The sequence below is a fragment of the Dendrobates tinctorius genome, unplaced genomic scaffold (assembly GCF_039654945.1).
Source record: "Dendrobates tinctorius isolate UK_male_01 unplaced genomic scaffold, ASM3965494v1 ptg000270l, whole genome shotgun sequence".
NCBI lineage: Eukaryota > Metazoa > Chordata > Amphibia > Anura > Dendrobatidae > Dendrobates > Dendrobates tinctorius.
The window spans coordinates 8,009,736-8,029,858 of NW_027361937.1; the positions used below are offsets into that span (position 1 = coordinate 8,009,736).

Below are 20,123 nucleotides of genomic sequence, written 5' to 3' on the forward strand. Positions count from 1 at the left end.
AGGGGCATTAGTGAGCCCAAAAGGCATCACCAGGTACTCAAAATGTCCCTCCGGAGTATTAAACGCCGTCTTCCATTCATCCCCATGCTTATTGCGAATAAGATTATACGCCCCCCTGAGGTCAAGCTTGGTAAACCAGCAAGCACCTTTAACTCTGGAGAATAGATCAGAAATCAGGGGCAACGGATACTGATATTTAACAGTAATTTTGTTGAGGGCACGATAACCAATACAAGGTCTTAATGATCCATCCTTTTTGGCTACAAAAAAAAAAAAACGGCACCCAAGGGTGACGAGGATGGTCTAATATGACCCTTCTCCAACGCCTCCTTAATATAGGATCGCATAGCCTCGTGCTCGGGTACAGATAAATTGAAGAGCCGACCCTTGGGAAATTTACACCCCGGGCTCAGTTCAATTGCACAGTCATAACTCCTATGAGGAGGCAGAGACGCAGACTCATTCTCACTAAATACATCATAAAAGTCCGCCAAATAATCAGGAACATCATGCGACTGAAGAGAGGTGGAAAACACCGGAGCCTCACTAAAGGCACACCGAAAACCCAAACTCACCACAGACACAGATTTCCAATCCAAAACTGGATTATGAATCTGTAACCAGGGAAACCCCAGAACAACAGTATCATGCAGATTATGCAACACCAAAAATCTGCAATTTTCTTGATGGTCTGGGGCGACCCGCATTACCACCTGGGTCCAAAACTGAGGTTTATTTTTAGCCAAAGGAGTAGCATCAATTCCCCTCAAAGGGATAGGCATCTGCAGAGGTGTCATCGGAAATCCACAACGTTTAGCAAAATCCAAGTCCATTAGGTTTAGGGCTGCTCCCGAATCCACAAACGCCTTGGCGGAAAATGTGGACAGGGAGCAGATCAGAGTAATAGCCAGAAGAAACTTAGGTTGAACACCCCCAACAGAAAACGTGTGTGCAAAGCGTTTCTCTCGTTTGGGACAGACAGAAATAATATGCGAGGCATCTCCACAGAAAAAACACAACTTATTACGCCTTCTGAACTCCTGACGCTGCTCTCTGGAAAAAACTCTATCACATTGCATAGGTTCAGACATTTGTTCAACAGGTGGCAACACCTCTCGTGCAGCTTTGCGTTCACGCAAACGCCGATCAACCTGAATGGCTAATGACATAGAATCGTCAAGACCAGAGGGAACAGGAAATCCCACCATAGTATCTTTTACGGCTTCTGACAACCCCTTCCGAAAGAGAGCAGCCAAGGCATTATCATTCCAGGTAGTAAGTACTGCCCTCTTTCGGAATTTTTGACAGTACAATTCTGCAGAATCACGACCCTGGCTCAATGCCAGCAGGGTCTTTTCAGCCTGATCAATGGCATTAGGTTTGTCATACAACAACCCCAAAGCTTGAAAGAATACGTTCAGATTAGTCAGAATAGGATCATCTGGTTTCAAAGAAAACGCCCAATCCTGGGGATCGCCACGCAGCAAAGAGATGACAATTTTAACCTGCTGCGCGGAGCTCCCTGACGAGTTAGGCTTCAAGGCAAAAAATAATTTACAATTATTTTTGAAATTCAAAAATTTAGACCGATCCCCAAAAAATACATCAGGTGTAGGAATCTTTGGTTCAGCAGCATGTGAATGAGCAAGGTAGGTGGAAATTCACCGCACTTCCGCAGCGAGCTGCTCCACACGATCAGACAATTGCTTTATCTCCATTGAGAGAAAAAAAAATTCCCCCTACGGCCTCAGAGATATAGAGGAAAAAATATACACACTTTTTTTTTTTTTTTTTTTACAATTCTTTCCTGCTATTGAGTACCCTAGAATCTGCGGTATGGCGGGTGATTCTGTTATGAATGAGTCACCGTAGGAGGCAAAAGCAGAAATACAAGCTAAGTCCAGAAAACCAGAGAAGTTGGCAACTATCAGATTGCAGACCCCTGAACCTATCAACACAACTAGCAGTAGCCGTGGGAGGTTCCTACGATGCCCTAGACCCCTCGATCACAGCCGGAGAAATACATAGGCCTAAAGAAAGAAAAGGGGAAATCTAAACTGCCCCAGAGCAGACCCCAAAGCAATAGGCAGCCCCCAACATATAATGACGGTGAAGCAAGATGAAAATACTAACACAGACAGAAAGATAGACTGAGCAAAGACGGGGCCCCAAAACTACCTAGATAGGAAAGGACAGGAAGGCTGCTGTCTGCAATCTGCCAAAACCCTATCAAAGACATAAGCCAACCAGCTGATATGAAAAAGGCCCTGAAGCAGCTAGGCTTCAAAAACTGAATCAGCACTCAGGTATTTTCAGAAGACAGAGCTAAATGAATTCAGCACACCCCAGCAGGGAATGGCAGAAATCCAGAAAAACAAAGCAAAAACAAAGTCAAAGCACAAAAGCAAAAGGCCGAGCAGCAAACTTAGCTTTGGAGGAGCAGGAATTCAGACTGGTCTCCAAGGATCCCACAGAGAAATCACCCGCAGGGCAGAAGGGCGTCGGCAGCATTATATCCAGTCCGTAACTCCACTCAGCCAGTCACAATCATCAGCCTTAGGTGTTTGACAATCAGGCTCACTACCTTTCTTTACCAGAAGAAGGAGTTCCTCGGGCCTCAGTAATGAAGGGGAAAATGAACTCACAACAGCTGCCCATCAACCAAAAGAAGACCAAAGTTATGGTGTTTCAAAAGAGGAGTTCTAAGGAAACCTCCACTTCCTCCTTCACACTAAATGGTGCCACGCTAGAGAAGACAAGCAGCTATACCTACCTCGGTCTGGAGCTAAGCCAAACCGAGAGCCTCAAGCAAGCAGCAGAGACCCTGAAAGGGAAAGCATGCAGAACCTTCTATGCCATCAGAAGACAAATGTACCACCTCAAACCACCGGTGAGAGTCTGGCTCAAGATATTGACAGCGTCATCACACCTATACTGCTATATGGCAGCGAGGTATGGGGTCCAGCAACCTATCCAGACCAGAAAAAGTGGGATTCCAGCCCAACCGAAGTTTCCCATCTGGAGTTCTGCAAATATCTCCTCCAGGTACATCGCAGCACCTCAAACATAGCCTGTCGGGCAGAGCTGGGCCGATTCCCCTTATGGCTCACTATACACAAGAGGGCGCTATCACACCAGGCGCATATACAGAACAGCAACCCCAGCTCCTACCATCATAAAGCCCTGCTGAGTCAGAGCCAAGAGCAAGCCAGGAACCTCGGCAGCCAGCTCAACCAAAGTCAGCAACACACCCTAACTAAAGCCCAAATAAAAGAGATCTCAGAGAGCTGCAAGATGCAATACATAGAGGGTTGGAAGAGTGAATTGGAGAACTCCCAGAAACTCACCATCTACCGGTCACTGCGGAGGGACTACACACTGGCTCCATACCTGGAAAGGCTACGCCACCCCAAAGACAGGCAGACCCTGAGTATATACATATTAAGCGCCCACAACCTAGAGGTGGAAACAGGGCGGCACCGACAGACATACAAGCCACGAGAGAACAGACTGTGCCAGCACTGCCAGCAGGGGGCTCTGGAAGATGAGGTGCATTTCCTGCTGCACTGCAACAAACACTCAGCAGTGAGGGACTCCCACTTCCAGAAACTTACCACCCATACCCCAGACTTCCCATCCATGGACGAGGAGAGGAAACTCTGCATCCTACTGGGGGAAGAAGAATCAATGGTGGAGGTCGCCGCCCAATATGTCACCACATGTCATAAGATGAGAGGAACTAAAGACCTCCAAATGGACAATCACTCCCCAAATTTTGCCCCCAACACCCCATCCCCACTACCCTAATCCACTCCCCTGCCACACTTCTTTTATTGCTTTGGCAACACTAATTGTATTTTGGTCCTGCCAATAAAGCCTATTTGAATTTGAATTTGAGAGAGCGAGAAAGAGAGAGAGAGAGAAAGAGAAAGAGAGAGCGAGAACGAGAGAGAGCGCAAGAGCGAGAAAGAGAGCGAGCGAGAAAGAGAGAGAGAAAGAGAGAGAAAGAGAGAGAGAGCGAGAAAGAGAGAGCGCGAGAAAGAGAGAGCGCGAGAAAGAGAGAGCACGAGAAAGAGCGCGAGAAAGAGAGAGAGAGCGAGAGAGAGAGAGCGAGAAAGAGAGAGAGCGAGAAAGAGAGAGAGCGAGAAAGAGAGAGAGCGAGAGCGAGAGAGCGAGAGCGAGAAAGCGAGAAAGAGAGAGAGCGAGAAAGAGAGAGCGAGAAAGAGAGCGAGAAAGAGAGAGCGAGAAAGAGAGAGAGCGAGAAAGAGCGAGAAAGAGAGAGAGAGCGAGAAAGAGAGAGCGAGAAAGAGAGAGCGAGAAAGAGAGAGCGAGAAAGAGAGAGAGCGAGAAAGAGAGAGAGCGAGAAAGAGAGCGAGCGAGAAAGAGAGCGAGCGAGAAAGAGAGCGAGAAAGAGAGAGCGAGAAAGAGAGAGAGCGAGAAAGAGCGAGAAAGAGAGAGAGAGCGAGAAAGAGAGAGCGAGAAAGAGAGAGCGAGAAAGAGAGAGCGAGAGCGAGAAAGAGAGAGCGAGAGCGAGAAAGAGAGAGCGAGAGCGAGAAAGAGAGAGAGAGAGCGAGAAAGAGAGAGAGCGAGCGAGAAAGAGAGAGCGAGAAAGAGAGAGAGCGAGAAAGAGAGAGAGCGAGAAAGAGAGAGAGCGAGAGAGAGAGAGCGAGAAAGAGAGAGAGCGAGAAAGAGAGAGAGCGAGAAAGAGAGAGAGCGAGAAAGAGAGAAAGAAAGAGAAAGAAAGAAAGAAAGAGAGAGAGAAAGAAAGAGAGAGAGAGAAAGAGAGAGGGAAAGAAAGAGAGAGAGAGAAAGAAAGAGAGAGAGAGAAAGAGAGAGAGAGAGAGAATTTTTTTTTGGTCCGGCACCCAGACAGATTTTGGGGTTAATTCAGTGTCTGGAGGATCCGCCGGCAAAAAAAACGTTGCAAGCTCCGTTTGGAAATCTTTGAGGATGTTGACGGACACTAACATTGTGGCGGATCCTCAAAAAAACGGATGCAATGGACGGCAATCAGGCAGGATCCGCCACTAATGAAAGTCAATGGGGTAAAAAACGAATCCGCAAAGAAAAATTGCGGATCCGTTTTTTTTCAAAATTGGCGGATCTTGACTGATTGTCAAAAACGGAAGTGTGAAAGAGGCCTTACTTCCCGCATGTGACTATGCCCACCATGCGCGAAGTTAAGAGTCTCATGTGCGGTTGGTACCCACGGTGTGGAGGAGAGGAGACTGTCCTCCAGGCCCTGGGTACCATACCCCTGTAAAAAAAGAATAAAAAATAAAAAATCGGGGTATATTTACCTTCCGGCGTCCCGCGATGCATTCCCGGCCTAAGCGTTCCCAGTAATGCCTTGCGGCAAGGCCCTGTAATGACGTAGTCTCGCGTGACTCTAGCGGTCTCGCGAGATCGCTATAGCAACGCGAGATTACGTCATCACAGGTCTCGCAAGGCATCGCTGGGAACGCTGAGGCCCGGGATGGCAGCGTGGGACGCAGGAAGGTAAATATACCCTGATTTTTTTTATTTTTTTTAGCATTTTAACATTCTATCTTTTACTATTGATGCTGCATAGGCGGCCTCAGTAGTAAGAAGCTGGTCACACTTGTCAAACACTGTTTGACGAGTGTGACCAACCTGTCAATCAATTTCCAAGCGATGCTTCAAATCGCTTGGAAAGTGCTTGAATATCGCACGCGAAAATCGCGGCAAAATCGCGATCATAATCGTGGTGAAATCGCGCGGAAAAAAACGCGCGATTTCTGGGAAGGAGTCCGGTTTTTAGTGAGCGTTTTAAAACGCTACGTGGGCACATAGCCTCAACCTGCATTTTTGCTGCAGCTTCTTTCCTGCCAAGAAGATCAGGTTTTGCAGCAGAAAAAAAAAAAGCAGAAAAAACGCCCAGTGTGAACTTACCCATAAGTGGAGAGCTGCCTGACCTCTCCTCTCCAATCTCCCATCCTGGGTTCAGGTATGTAGAGCAGTTGTAAGGATATAGAAAAATGGGTTCTCAAAGGATCACCGTAGAAGTACCCTTATAGAAGGTGAAGACTTACAACACATTTCTGAGATGAACCGCCCTTTCAGATAAAGACAGCATTAAACATTAGGTATAAAACCTCCGAAACATCGGTCTTCACTTTGGATAAAGGTTACTTCTATGGTCACTTGAAATCTCTTTTATTGGATATGGCTCAAACCAGAGCTTTGACCCTACGACTGTTGTTTACTAGTAATGAACGAACGTGCTTGGATAAGGTGTTATCTGAGCATGCTCGGGTGCTAACCGAGTGACTTTGGTGTGCTCGAAAAATATGTTCGAGTCCCCGTACCTGCATGTCTTGCGGCTCTTCGACAGCCACAACACAATAATAAATTGGTAACCCCTGCATGTGTTGTGGCTATCAAACAACTGCAAAACATGCAGTCGTGGGGACTTGAACATTTTTTTTGAGCCCGCCAAAGACACTTGGCTATCATACAAGCATGGTCAGGTAACAAGTTATCAGAGCACATTCGCTCATTACCATTTTTTACTAGATCAAAAACCCAAACATGAGACAGCCTCTATTCCCTAGAATTTTTAATTGGGTTTATGAAAATGGGTTTCCTTAGTTAACCTCTTAAGGAAATGTACACAAAGTAAAAAAAAAACTGCATGCCAATCTGGGAAACTCATAGGCCCAGATTCATCAAAGCAATTTCGCCAGAATTATGTAAATTGCTTTGAAAAATGCAAAAATTTTGGCGCAACTTCAAGTTACACAAAAATGATGCGGCTGTTGTTGGTTTTACGCCAGTTTCTCTCAGCGCCACCAAAATGGGTGGAGCATGGGAATGACGGGGGAGTGATGTTGCAGTTCGTCCATTTCATGATGTGGTGTTCCTAACATCAGAAATCTTATTCCAGTCCCTGACTGGAGTAACAAATGTGGTGCAGAGGCGCATGCCACTTGTCAGAAGCTCCTGATTTATTAAGCGGCATACACATCCTCCTCATGAATCAGGAGTACCTGACTACAACATGACCCCTCAACAAGATCAATGAGAAAATTGTCAGTCTTGATGAATTTAGGCCATAGTTTTGTAGTGTGATGTTTGAGAATTTCTTAACCGTGTGTCACTAAACCATCATATATGAACACTCCTTAAAAGGAACCCATCACCAAAATGATGCAAAGAGAAGTGTTTGGGATTGGCAGATTTCTCAAAATACATAGAGAATGACCATTATAGCACGTATCCGCCGATATATGTAATATAGCATGTCATATCAGCTCCATCCAAACTGTGCATGCACCATACAGCCTAGAAATGCATGCATTTTCTAGCAAGTGGTAATTTCAACAGTAAGGCCGGGATCACACATGCGAGAAACTCGGACGAGTCTCACACGTCAATACCCGGCACTGCCGCCGGCACTCGGGAGCGGAGCGTGCGGCTCCATGTATTGCTATGCGGCCGCACGTTCCGATCCAAGTGCCGGGTATTAACATGCGAGACTCGTCTGAGTTTCTCGGATGTGTGATCCCGGCCTAAGTTTGACATTGAGGATGAACCCAAGTAAGATGAGGCAATACTCACAATTTGTAATTCAGTGGTCAGACCCTCTATGTAGGATTTCAGTTTTTCAGTGGTTTTCAAACATTCCTGCAGAAAGCTACAAATAAGTCATTATTCTGGGGTCACATCACCACTTTGATGCATACATGTGAAGGACTGCAATTACTAAATGCAGTCATTTCATAGGACCGACATTTGTGACTCGGGAGCATTTTTATCTCCATGTCCTTCTACACCACAGCCTTTATTTGTCAGAATGACTCTGCTCCTGAGCAATCTAGCTGCACGCATGGTAAAAGAGCCATCACTTGCACATCAGAGAGGGTGAATGTCCTTGGGTTTCTATGTGAAGCGCATCTACCTTCTGGACTTTTCAGAACATAAATGCTTTTTGAAGGGTGAACAGGAGTCTAATTTTTTTTTTATCTGAAGAATATAAAACAGAATTTGTACAGTGACATATCAAAATGGCAAATATATTTATAATCTGATTTATTCAAGTGACAAACTCATTAACATGGAGTTGTCCTAATCCTGATGAAGGGGCACCGTGCTCTGTAGATCATCGCCGCTTCTTCATTCTAGCAGTAGGAGAGACAGTTGGGTCTCAGCCTTTCCCTAACGATACATATGACACATCATCAACTCCCAGCGCTCACTTAAAGCGGTGTCTCATCTTTTTTTTTCAAGGGCACGCCACTTCCCAGAGTCCCAAATTCTGGCGGACACTGAGCCACTGAAGATTGACCGTTCGGACCAGTAGAATGGTTAAACCGCTGGCCCGAACTGTACACTCTCGCATGCTGAAAGTAGTGGCAGCATTGCACTGGTGGTGTGCTGGGGCACTAAAACTGGTCGGATCCAGTGAGCTAACCAGCTTCAAAGCTTAGCTTGTAAGCTCACACTCTATTTCTAGGAACTGGCCACCTCCGATTAAACTGCAGTAACCTATTTAACAAGCATTACACTGTAAAATTCAAAAACTGAAAATTGCAGCTGAAGGACAGAGTTTACAGAATTACAATACCAATGAATGTCTTATGTCTCCTAGGAGATAAGCCACTGCCAGAGGTTTCTGGCAGCAACTTTCTCCTTTCCCTCCATTAAAAAAAACATGCACAGCTGATTGAAATGCGTGTGCATATGTATGGGGGGGGGTTTGGGAATAAACTTTTGGTGTAATAAGCATCCAGTCCACAACTAACTAAAGTGTATGGGCACCTTTACGGTCTGTGTGCATATGGCTTATACTGAAGTATCCTGAATTTTCAGTATTATTTATACTTGAGGAAAAAAACAAAACAAAACCTATTGTGTGTGGATCAATAAAATATATTTTTTTATCAGTAGCATCTTTCACCCCTTAGCAACAACTGCTGTTCCCCCTTCTCCTCTCCTGATGACATCTTGTTTCATAGTTAAAAGATGCAGAGATAGAAATAGAGTGCTGGCGCTGCACTCGCCTCTCCCGCAACATCCATCACCCAGGATCCTGGACATCTTCAGAGAGTGGCGACGTATGAAACTAGTAAATAACTGCAATATTCCTCTAAAGAAGACAATCATACTTTTAACATGCCGAACCACTGACATCTGTGCAATATTTATACACTGAGATTAATGACAGTGATGGAGGGAGGTTTGGGAGTTCTAAGCACAGGGATCTTACTTGCACTGGGAGGTATAGTGCTTGATAAGGTTCTGTAGAAGATCCACGCCTTTCTTGCTTTTGATCTCATTGACTTTGATGAGATACTAGAAACAAAATGAGAAATATGGTTAAAAAGGACATTACTCTTTGACAAGAAGCACAATTTAGACCCAAGGAACATTTATTATTGGAGACTGCTACTGTTTTTTTCACCAATAAAGTTATATAAAAAGAATAACTAAGTGACGCACATAAAGTAATATAACATAGAGCTGTGTGTAAAAATAGATTCATGTGAGATAACTAATCTGTAGGTGGAACTGTACGTCAACACCTACAGAGAGATCCGTTTCTGTTAGGCCGTGTTCACATCTTGTCTTTTTTTTTTTATATATAAATTTGGCTACATGTCCCCCAACTCCAGCCCTCATGCCCCCTCCACAGGTCATGTTTTCAGGATTTCCTTAGTATTGCACATGCGATGAAGGCATCAGAAAACTTCACAGGTTTTCTCACCTGCACAATAGTAAGGAAATCCTGAAAATCTGATCTGTTGGGGGCCGTGAGGACTGGAGATTGGGAAACGTTGGTATTTCTTACCTAAGCACATGGCTGTTATAGGAGTACACGAAAAAAAGAGAGAATAAATGCATGGGACATATGGTATATTATGAGTTTAGCGTCTTACTTCACACATCTGTAACTGGAACATTCTACGCTCCTTCTCCAGCTCTTCAGCTATTTCTCCTCCTGCCACTTCATTTCTCACCATCCCATACTGCTTGGCCAACTCTCTCTTCTCCTTTTCAATTTTAGTGCTACGAAAACAAATTTAGGTGCCAAAATGTTAAAATTAGGATGGATACGCCTCTTAAAAGCAAGACATCACAAAGCACATGGAAAATGTCCAACTAAAATGAAGGACAGTAGAAAGAAGGAAACGATTACTCACACTAGAAATAAATTCCCTTGAGATAGGAATGGCGTTTCCCAAAAATAAGACATCATATTATATGTAGTACATATACAGTATGTTTCAGCAAAACAATTTGCAGGACCCTGGTCCGGTGGCCACATGAATGGTCCGTGAGCAGGGGACCAGAGCCCTGTGAACGTCCTCCTATCTAACAACATCCCCAGCACCTCTTGTGATTAGAAGGCTTGGTGAGGCATCATCATGTGTACATTTTGACATGTATGTATGACGGTGTGTCGGGCCTACTAACTGGAGAAGGAGGCAGGAATGCCGATAAGTGGGAGGAAGCTTTCATGGTTCTGGTCCGGCTCCACAGGCTAAAAATCCAGCCACTTGACCAGGGTCTTGTGAATCCTTTTGCTCAGTTTTAATATTAACGCTTTTATAATGTTGGAACTACAGTACTAAAAGAATATTGCGGTTGTCAACTAAAATGAACTCTAAGGCAATGCTCACATCTGCATTGGATGCTGGACACCATGATGAAATCCTAATGGACCCCATTAGAATTAATGGGTTCAGTTAGGCGCCAAATCGGGCATTGCTGTTAATTTTGTTGTTTTGCTCCTATGGACAGAGAAAAGCAAAATAATTAACAAACAGAGGTGTGTACAGAGCCTTAGGGTCCATGAACAAGGAAAATCTGTGTACACAGACATTGTATGTCTGCATTATGGATCATTAGTTACTGCACTATAATGCCTCCCATGCAGATTAGATTAACATCAGTGGAACTTTCCAAAAGTTGAATATAAATGGGGAAGCTTGACAAATCCTGCCTTATACTCATAAAATATTCATTATGAAAATGTATTTTGCTGCGTTAACAAAACTGAAAATTAAGCTTTAATAGCTCCACTTACAATTTATTTTCATAATCCTTCCAAGCTTTATCAAATGGTTTCTTTAGATCCTGCAAAGAGAAAAAGATGAAAGTTCGCTGGACCCAAAATAATAATGAAGAAAATAATTATTCTGCAAGTAACCTTAGAGCAAGATGTCTGATTGTTTTGACCTGTTTCCAAGGAAACAGACTACAAACAAACTCTGTGTAGTCTGATTCTGTAGTCTTCCTGCCTTTCATCTGTCTCCTACTTCTTTCAATGCAAAATTGTAGATACTTGATCTGTATAATTATATATACTTTCAGGCTATGATATACCAAACTGCACAGAATCAGCAACAGAAAAGTATACATTGTACACGTCCACAGCCTCAACTCAACCCTCAATCTAAGTGGCTCTAATATTAGCAAGTTAGGCAAAATCACTTATATAAGTAATTTTACTTTATTCTATCAGTTACATATCTTCACTTCTTTTGGATAAAATCCTATCGTCATTCAATAATGTTGCAAATTTATTAACCTGAAATAAACCTACATCACACACAGTAGCATTCTGGAAGTGTTTTCAACTATGATGGAATTAGCGGACTCTGACTAGTTCACCCCCTGATTGACTTATAAGTGGCGCCGCATACGCTTTTAGTTTTTGTCTCGTCCCTACTTGACAAGTGCAGACCTTTATCTACCCAACAAAGGTGGGGTATTGAATCAAAAGGCGCCATTCCTGATCAGGAGAGATGCATTTCTGTGTCCTCTCACTTCACACTTGGAGATAAAGAGAACAACAAAAATTAAAGCGGCGGTTCACTTTAAACATAATTATGCTTCCCATGAACCTACTATATTGTCACTCCTGGTGTGTGTACAGGGAAGAGGGCTGGCGACTGGCTTATTATAATAGCTAAATCAGCCCCCTAGTCTGTATATCCATTGGCAGTTAAAATTTTTATAGTAGGCAAAACATAATTTGTGTAAAGTGCACCTGTCACCTGTTTGGCCGCTATAAGATGCAGCCATTGCCTTTCAGGGCTTATTTACAGCATTCTATAATGCGCCGGACCCAGACTTCTGACACCCATCGGACCCCGGACTGCCCCTCTGGGTGAGTATAATAAAACTTATTTTTCTTATCCTTCAGGTTGGATCGGGCGTTTATCTACAGTATTATAGAATGCTGTAGATAAGCCCTGAAAAGCAGTGGCCGCATCTTATAGCGGCCAAAACAGGTGACAGGTTCTCTTTAATGTGAACTGCCACTTTAATTAAAGCTTTAATCCCTTTACCCACAGCATTGATTAAGTGCTAGCATAGGAAATGTTGTAAAGTGTCAAACACAAATTAGAAATGGAGCTGCCATGACCAAGCCTGCCACTGGGAGATTGGACCCCTTTGGAAACATAAATATTAGTAGGTTCTATATATTTATGTTGAGAGCATAGATAAATATTTTGTTTCCAAAGTAGACCACCTTTAACATAATAACTCCCGATATCTAGTTGGGTGAATCAATATTCATTCAAAAGACACCAATGGTCCATTCACATTTCAAGATTATCATGAACATGTATTGCTAGGACTGCTAGTTTTACAATAACCTTGCAGTCTAAACGGGCTACCGATCACCCAACAAACTAGCAAAATGCTTGTTTATTGGGTGACATTCTTTTTCAGCTGCTTCATTTGGGGGCTTAGGAACCATGGGGTAGTCTGCTACCACATGGAGGCTTACACTAACAAACATCCTAATAAAAAAGGTTGTCTCCTCCCTATCTAGCACTAAACCTCCTCAGTTTAGCCTATTGTCAGTCGGAGGCAGACATGAGTCTGAATCTCAGACCAGTCTCAGCCTTGGTAAGTTAGGTGCTAAACTTCTCTGTCTTGGAACTCTGCTGATCATTAGGAGTGATAATGGGGTGAATGAGCCACTTTGGGTCATCAGCACTCTTTGGCCTCTCCTGGCGCATGCTCATTACAGTACTGTGCTCTGACCTCAGCAGGGTAAAGCGTAGTGCGCCTGCGCAGGAGCGCCATTGGGGGACACAGTGTAGATGAAATAGGACGTGTCATCCACGTGACGCAAGCAGGAGGACGGTGTCGGATCAAGATCAGTGACACCCATCAAATCTGCAGCACACTGTAGGGGGGGGGATAACAAAAGGCATTTGTATGTTATGCAAAGGGGACTTGAGACTTACATACAGCTTACTACAATGCTGTAAAAGAGGCCTTAAAGGTGGTGGCCATGCTTTATATGGTGAAAAGCTGGTGACAGGTTCCCTTTAAGCTTACAGTTAGTAAGAAAGGCATTGGTCTCCTTTCAAGGAATCTCATTCAGTTTAATTACTACCCAGTGATGTGCCTCAAAGATATTACAAGACAAGCTGAACAATGCTTGCAGCATTACTTCTCGGATACTCACCCCTTTCACCTCCTTCAGATCTCCTTTGACCAGCGAGTTTAGAAAGTAATTAATGTTGTGATTAAAACTCTGCAGCTGTGTGAGACAAATACCCAAATTAATGACTGTTAGATAAGTCAAGCAGATAATTCCTCACATATTCTGCTATACTCTAGCCAGCATTCTCACAGTGAATATATTACACATCTAACTGCATTAGATAAATCCATCTATTTCTGCCATCGCATAATGTTTATTACAGTCTGTCCTCAGGAGCTGCGGACAATATCTTATCTTTTATACAATGAATGCAAGATCCAGCGAGAATAAGATATGCCTTAGCCTTATTTAAAGAGACACAACAAACATGTTACTAAATTATCAGAAGGAATGTAACGATTAATATCAGTAATTAGCAGATTATCAGTTCCAGATATGAAGGACTTCTTCATACGGTTAGAGTTCACTGGCCAGCCGCTAAGTGAATCCCGGATCGGCTACCTGTAAGCCATTTGGCGGTCGTTCAATGGCCAGAGTAGACATAACCACATATTTATAAGCAAAGAACAATCATTAATACAGTTAATCTGATTATTGTATGCATATAGAACAGCATCTGATCGGCAGCATACCTTGCTACACTAGGAAATGTGCTGCCGAGAAAGATGATATTTGATTTGAATGTGTCAGTAGGATCCACCCTCCTAGTCAGTCTATGTGGGCAAGTAGGGCATAGGAAGTTGAATACAATGATACCTTGATATCTGAAATCTGTTGTCTTATTCTAGAGTAAGCCACATTTTAAAATTTGTAAATTAGCTGTCAAGATCTATGAGCTGGACATAGATATCTTGAGTATCTGCCACCACAGCTAATTTTAAATGAAAGGTGTCATTACCAGTGTGAGACATGTAATGGCTGACAGTCTGCTCTTCTGATCTACATGTCTCACACTGGAAACGCCCCCTTATATTTAAAATGATCTCTGGAGGCAGATTCTCATGCAGAGGAGTGACCAGCCCATAGATCTTCAACAGATTATTTACATATTAGGAAAAGCGTGGATTCCTCTGGAATAAGACATCAAATCGCAGATATCAAAGTATCATGTGAAATCAACTTACTATGACCTACATACCCATATAGATTACTTAGGAGGGTTGATCCTCACGACAGATTCTCTTTAAGCAAGCTTAAAAATCATAGCACCCAATGAGCAAGCAGTTTACTGCAGTTATCAGCCTGTCCAATTGGGCCCTTAGAGTCTTACTAATTTCTTAAAAGAAGTTGTTAAATTAAAATGATGGCTCATTCTTCTACCTCAGTCATACAAGGTTCAACAATGCCTTGATCAATAATCTTGCAGACTTTGTATTGTTTTTTCAATGTGTGAGACATGCATGGCACCTTATTCCCAAAACAGGTTTGTTCTCATACAATAGCGGAGGACAGTTAAAAGTCATGAAAAACATACACTAATAAAACATAATGTGGAAATCTTTCCCAAGATTACGGAACTTTAACCAAAACGGCTGTAGCAATTCTAGATTTTAGGCATTTGTATAAAAATGGTCCCACTATTTTTCCCCAGAACCAGTGTCAGGGTCTTTCTAATATTGTAGCACAGCCCCGATTCATTTTGCTAATCACAGATAATCCCATTAATGATTTTTGTATGCCTCCTGAAAGCCTATATCAGTGGCAGTGAATCTATGACCCGAGGGCCAGAGGGGGCACGCAGAGCCCTCCTGGTGGGCATGCGTGCCATTTCCTCAAGACTAGAAGACGGCGGGGAAGGGAAAGCGGCAGAGCAGCAGGTCACAGGAGGCAGGAGTCGGCTGCTGCGGCTAACTCATGTGCCCACTGCTAAAGAGAAATGAACATTCACTGCACTGGCAGTGAGTATTAATTTCTCTTCTAGCGTGCACAGTTTCAGCTGCAGCCGCCGGCTTCCAGCAGTTGCCAGGCTATCACGGGTGTCCGCTCATTAAAGTAATGAATATTCACCTCTCTCCACTCCCATAGGCGTGGAGTGAATATTCATTCCCATAATGAGCGGGGAGACGTGGTCGCTCAGTCGCAGATGCTGCTGGAACAGGAACAAGATGCTGCGAGGGCGTGCGGGAACGGTAAGTAGGATATTTTTTTTTAATGCTTTTCTCATGGGGGCCACGCACACAAGGATAGGGATGAGGAACCATGCATACCAGGATAGGGATAAGTAACCATCTATACAAGGATAGGGATGAGGAACCATGCATGCAAGGATAGGGATAAGGAGCCATGCATACCAGGACGGGAATGAGGAGCCATACAAACAGGGAAGCAGATAAGGAGCCATGCAGACAAGAATAGTGATTAGGGGACAATGCATACCCAGCTTATACTCGAGTCAATACATTTTCCCAGTTTTTCGTGTCAAAATTAAGTGCCTAGGCTTATACTCGGGTGGGCTTGTACACGAGTATAAACAGTATTTATTTTTTATGTGAGGTTATTATACTGTATGGAGCACTATGTGAGCACATTATACAGTATGAAACACTATGTGGAGGCATAATACAGTATAGAGCATCGTGTGGGGGCATTTTACGGTATGGAGCACTATGTGAGGCCATTATACAGTATGGAGCACTATGTGAGGCCATTATATAGCATGGAGCATTGTGTGCGGCCATTATACTGCATGGAGCACTATGTGGGGCCCATTACACTTTATGCTGGACTATGTGGGGGCCATTACGCTGTATGGAGGACTATGTGGGACCATTATACTTTATGGAGATCTATGCGGAGCCATTGTACTGTATAGAGGACTTTATGTGCCCGTTATACTGTATGGAGGGCTGTGTGGTGATTACAGTTGGAGAATCCCTGCTAGCACAGTGAGAAAAACTCTCACGGTGCTAACGGGGATGTCACCAAGGTCACCGCAGTTCACCCCGGCTAGGAATAGAGCCTCAGTGACCTGACGTAACCTTTATGACGTCACCACCGGTTTCTGCGGCTGATCTCAGCAGTTCAGTCACCAGTGGTTCTCAGCATGGACAGACACATCTTTGCACCATGCAAGATGAAAACGGTTTAACCAGCAGACACGGATTACGGCGTTGGATAGAACAATCGACAGGTATAATATGTTGTTTTTTTTAATTTTACTTTTCTTACAAGAGAACGAGGGCTTCGCTGGAATTAGGCATTTAAATAAAATTATTTACCATACAACTATAGGATTAGTAACAGCTGTCTTATAGACGCCTATACATTACTAAACCATGGGCTTGATGTCACCTGACAATACAAAGATGACATCAACCCCAGAAATATGAACCCCACTTGCCATCACCACAGGGCAAGTGGGAAGAGCCGAGCAAAGTGCCAGAATGGGCACATCTAATATATGTGCCTTTTCTGGGCAACAGTAGACTGCGTTTTTAGGCTGGGGGGCCTATATCCATGGCCCCTTACCAGCCTGAGAATACCAGCCCCCAGCTGTGAGCTTTAGCAAGGTTGGTTGTCAAAAATTGGGGGGACCCCACGCTGTTTTTTAAATTATTTATTTAAATAATTAAAAAAACAGTGTGGGGACCCCTCTATTCTTGATAACTAGACTTACTGAAGCTGAGGGTTGCAGCCCCCAGCTGTGAGTTTTGCCTGGCTGGTTAGCAAAAATACAGGGGAACCCACACCTTTTTTTTTTTAATTATTTATTTACAGCGCAGCAGCGACTGATGAATACACCCACTGCTCTCACCGTAATTAGCGGTAGCAGGTGTCTGATGATGGGATCAGTAGTCCCATCAGCTGACACCAGTGACCGGAGGTAAACTTTATACCTCCGATCACAGCTGATCGTTGCCGCTGTCTTTTGACAGCATGGGAACTGCGGCTCTCTGCCCGGCGAGGATGATTTCCCCGCCGATCAGAAGCGGTGTTTGCCGCGCTGTCATGCACATTACAGCTCAGCAAACACTGGATGTTCGGGCCCCACATTCAAGTGAATGGGGTTCTGGGTTCGGGTACTGTTCTGGCACCCAAACTTTTTGTAACCATTCGGCCGAACCCGAACATCCAGGTGTCCACCCATCTCTAGTTACAATTGCAAAGAGGCTGTATAAACAAACAACTTTGCAATTTTACTTTTGATTAAAAATTCTCTCCATTCTCAAGAACAGACCTTAACTACACTTGGTGTCTAGTATCTTAGTCTTGGAGTGCAGCGCTTACAAGCTCTTTGATATTGACTCTATAGCGCGCTAATGTACAAGTTGTCTTTCTAATCTAAAACCTCAGTATTCAGGGCACTTTGCGAAAAATATGTGGGTTTTGGATTGCAGTTTGGTCACTCGGTCTCGAAAAGGTTCGCCATCACTGGCCTATATTCTCTGATAGCTGCCATTAGCAAGGCAGTACAAGATTTTTTTGTGTTGTTTTGGGTAATGAGAGAAGACCTGTCACCATGTCTTACTTCTCCTACATTAGACTGCAAAATCTGATGACTTATCTGCTTTTAACAATAGGGAACGGTTTTCCAACATATAGTCTGAAGGGCACTAATAAATCATGTTGATATAATAGTTCTACTGTTTCCACTCTTCAGCAGATGAAAGATATTTTTTTTAACTGCACATTTTTCTGCTGGAAGTTCTACATGTTAACCATGGTCAGTTTCATCTATTATTACATCTCAAACTCTGACCATACAGATTAAAGTCATCTGACCTCATCAATTTTTCCAGCATCTCACGTGTTTGGGGATGTTCTATCTCTTACTTGAGGACAACTGCTCCTACAGAAAATAAACCCCTGCAAGGTGTCCAGCAGTGACTTATGCCCCTCTCCCCACTGAAAAGACATGAACATTTGGCCAAGAGTACAGTGAATAGGAGAGCTGGGAAGAATTTCTGCCAGCCAACGGAGCTCTCAATGATACCTATGAAATGTATATCAGCACCTTAACGTTTCGCTGCAGTCTACTCAGATGAATTTACTGTGTTAAAAGAAGATGCTGTGCAGTTAATTAAATGACACACAGACTGAGTCACAGTATTTCCATTAACTCAGCCATTAAATAAGAACATTAATCTGTATTTTTTCAGTTAAAAAAAAAAGTTTGTCATACAGCATAAAATGACGTTAATGTTGAAGCATACTAGGACAACATAATTATGGAGGAAATATTTGTAGACTTTCCATTAAACACTCAACATTGAAATTCCAGAAGGTAAACTCGTGGAATTATGGAAACCACAGGATGGATAAACATGTTAATGATACTGAAAAAAATGGAAACAAACTTTTTAAAACACTTCAATTTATTCAGCATCGAGTATGAAAGCCACATACAGAAATACACAATCTTACACCCCTTGGCAAATTATTAATGGTTGTCTGAGGAATGTCCTGTAAACGCTAAATGCACTTAGGTACGCAAATCATCAATATCCGCTGCTGGCAGCACCCTTTGCAATTGCCTACTAACGATGTCTCAGATGTGCTGAATAGGAGAAAAGTTTGGAGATGCAGCTGGTCATGGTAGCACATTTATGCCATGCAGGCTGCTCACCTTATAATCAGTAACATGCAGTACGACATGGTCATGTAGAAAAACAGCTCCTGGGAAACTTATCAAGGCCTCTTTTTAGTATTGTCCACATAGTCATCAGACCAATCTGCGCATATCATTGCATTAAAGACAAAAGCTGGACTCATCACTAAACAGGATAGACCTCCATTCCAGCCTTTATTACCATTTTGCTTGGCACAATGATCGCGTTTGAGCACTAGCGTGAGGTTAAAGGGAATCTGTCAACACTAGTGATGAGAGAGTATACTCTTTGCTCGGGTTTTTCCGAGCATGTTCGGGTGGTCTCTGAGTATTTTGGCGTGCTCAGAGATTTAGTTTTCATCGCCTCAGCTGCATGATTTGCGACTGCTAGACAGCTTGAATACATGTGAGGAATGCCTGTTTGTTAGGGCATTTCCACATGTATTCAGCCTGTCTACAAGTCACAGATAAGACAACGAAAACTAAATCTCCGAGCATGCCAAAACACTCGGAGGACACGCGAGCATGCTTGGAAAAACCTGAGCAACGAGTATACTCGCTCATCACTAGTCACCACATTTGACTTAGCTAAATTAATATTATGCTTGGCCCTTATTCACATTTACATCAATTGACACATGGTAAGGTTTTAATACTAGAGATTAGAACAGTCCCAAATTTGGGTCACTTTCAAACGGTGGGATGGCTTTTATGGTTTTTGATCAAAATTATGTTAGCCAAGTACCCTATGTTGTTTTCATGCACTATTGCTATCTATACATTTACTGCAGGGTATTTGCTCATTTTGTTTTTACCTTAGGTTTGTTTCTATTAATACTGGAATAAAGGTTATAGACTGTTGGAAACAGTCCTACCTGTATGCCTCATATCAGATGTCTTGTTGTGGATAAATCATCTTTTATAACTTTACGTAAATGACCTCTTCCAGACTATGGGGAGGACAGTACCTGGATTATAACTCAGCCTCCAGAGATTATTTTATATGAAGAGGAAATTACCAATGTGATGTGTAATGGCCCCTCTCTGCTCTCCTGGTCTCAGAGCTGTGTGTGATTATATCTGACACATCTACAGGTTCCATCTCACAGGCAGACAGGGCTGTAATATTGTTGAAATACAGCA

General features: G+C 43.3%; 1 protein-coding gene across 5 annotated transcripts in view; it reads right to left on the reverse strand.

The window, feature by feature from the left end:
• The window catches only part of LOC141069643 (arf-GAP with SH3 domain, ANK repeat and PH domain-containing protein 1-like), a 328,366-nt gene that overhangs the window by 84,317 nt on the left and 223,926 nt on the right, over positions 1 to 20,123 (reverse strand). For all 5 annotated transcript variants that reach the window (XM_073559383.1, XM_073559384.1, XM_073559380.1 and 2 more), the window contains exons 4-8: positions 13,454 to 13,528; positions 11,051 to 11,100; positions 9,900 to 10,029; positions 9,230 to 9,315; positions 7,582 to 7,657 (exon numbers count right to left, since the gene is read on the reverse strand). In XM_073559383.1, the coding sequence (XP_073415484.1) occupies positions 7,582 to 7,657; positions 9,230 to 9,315; positions 9,900 to 10,029; positions 11,051 to 11,100; positions 13,454 to 13,528 (417 nt within the window). The remainder of the gene's footprint in view (positions 1 to 7,581; positions 7,658 to 9,229; positions 9,316 to 9,899; positions 10,030 to 11,050; positions 11,101 to 13,453; positions 13,529 to 20,123) is intronic.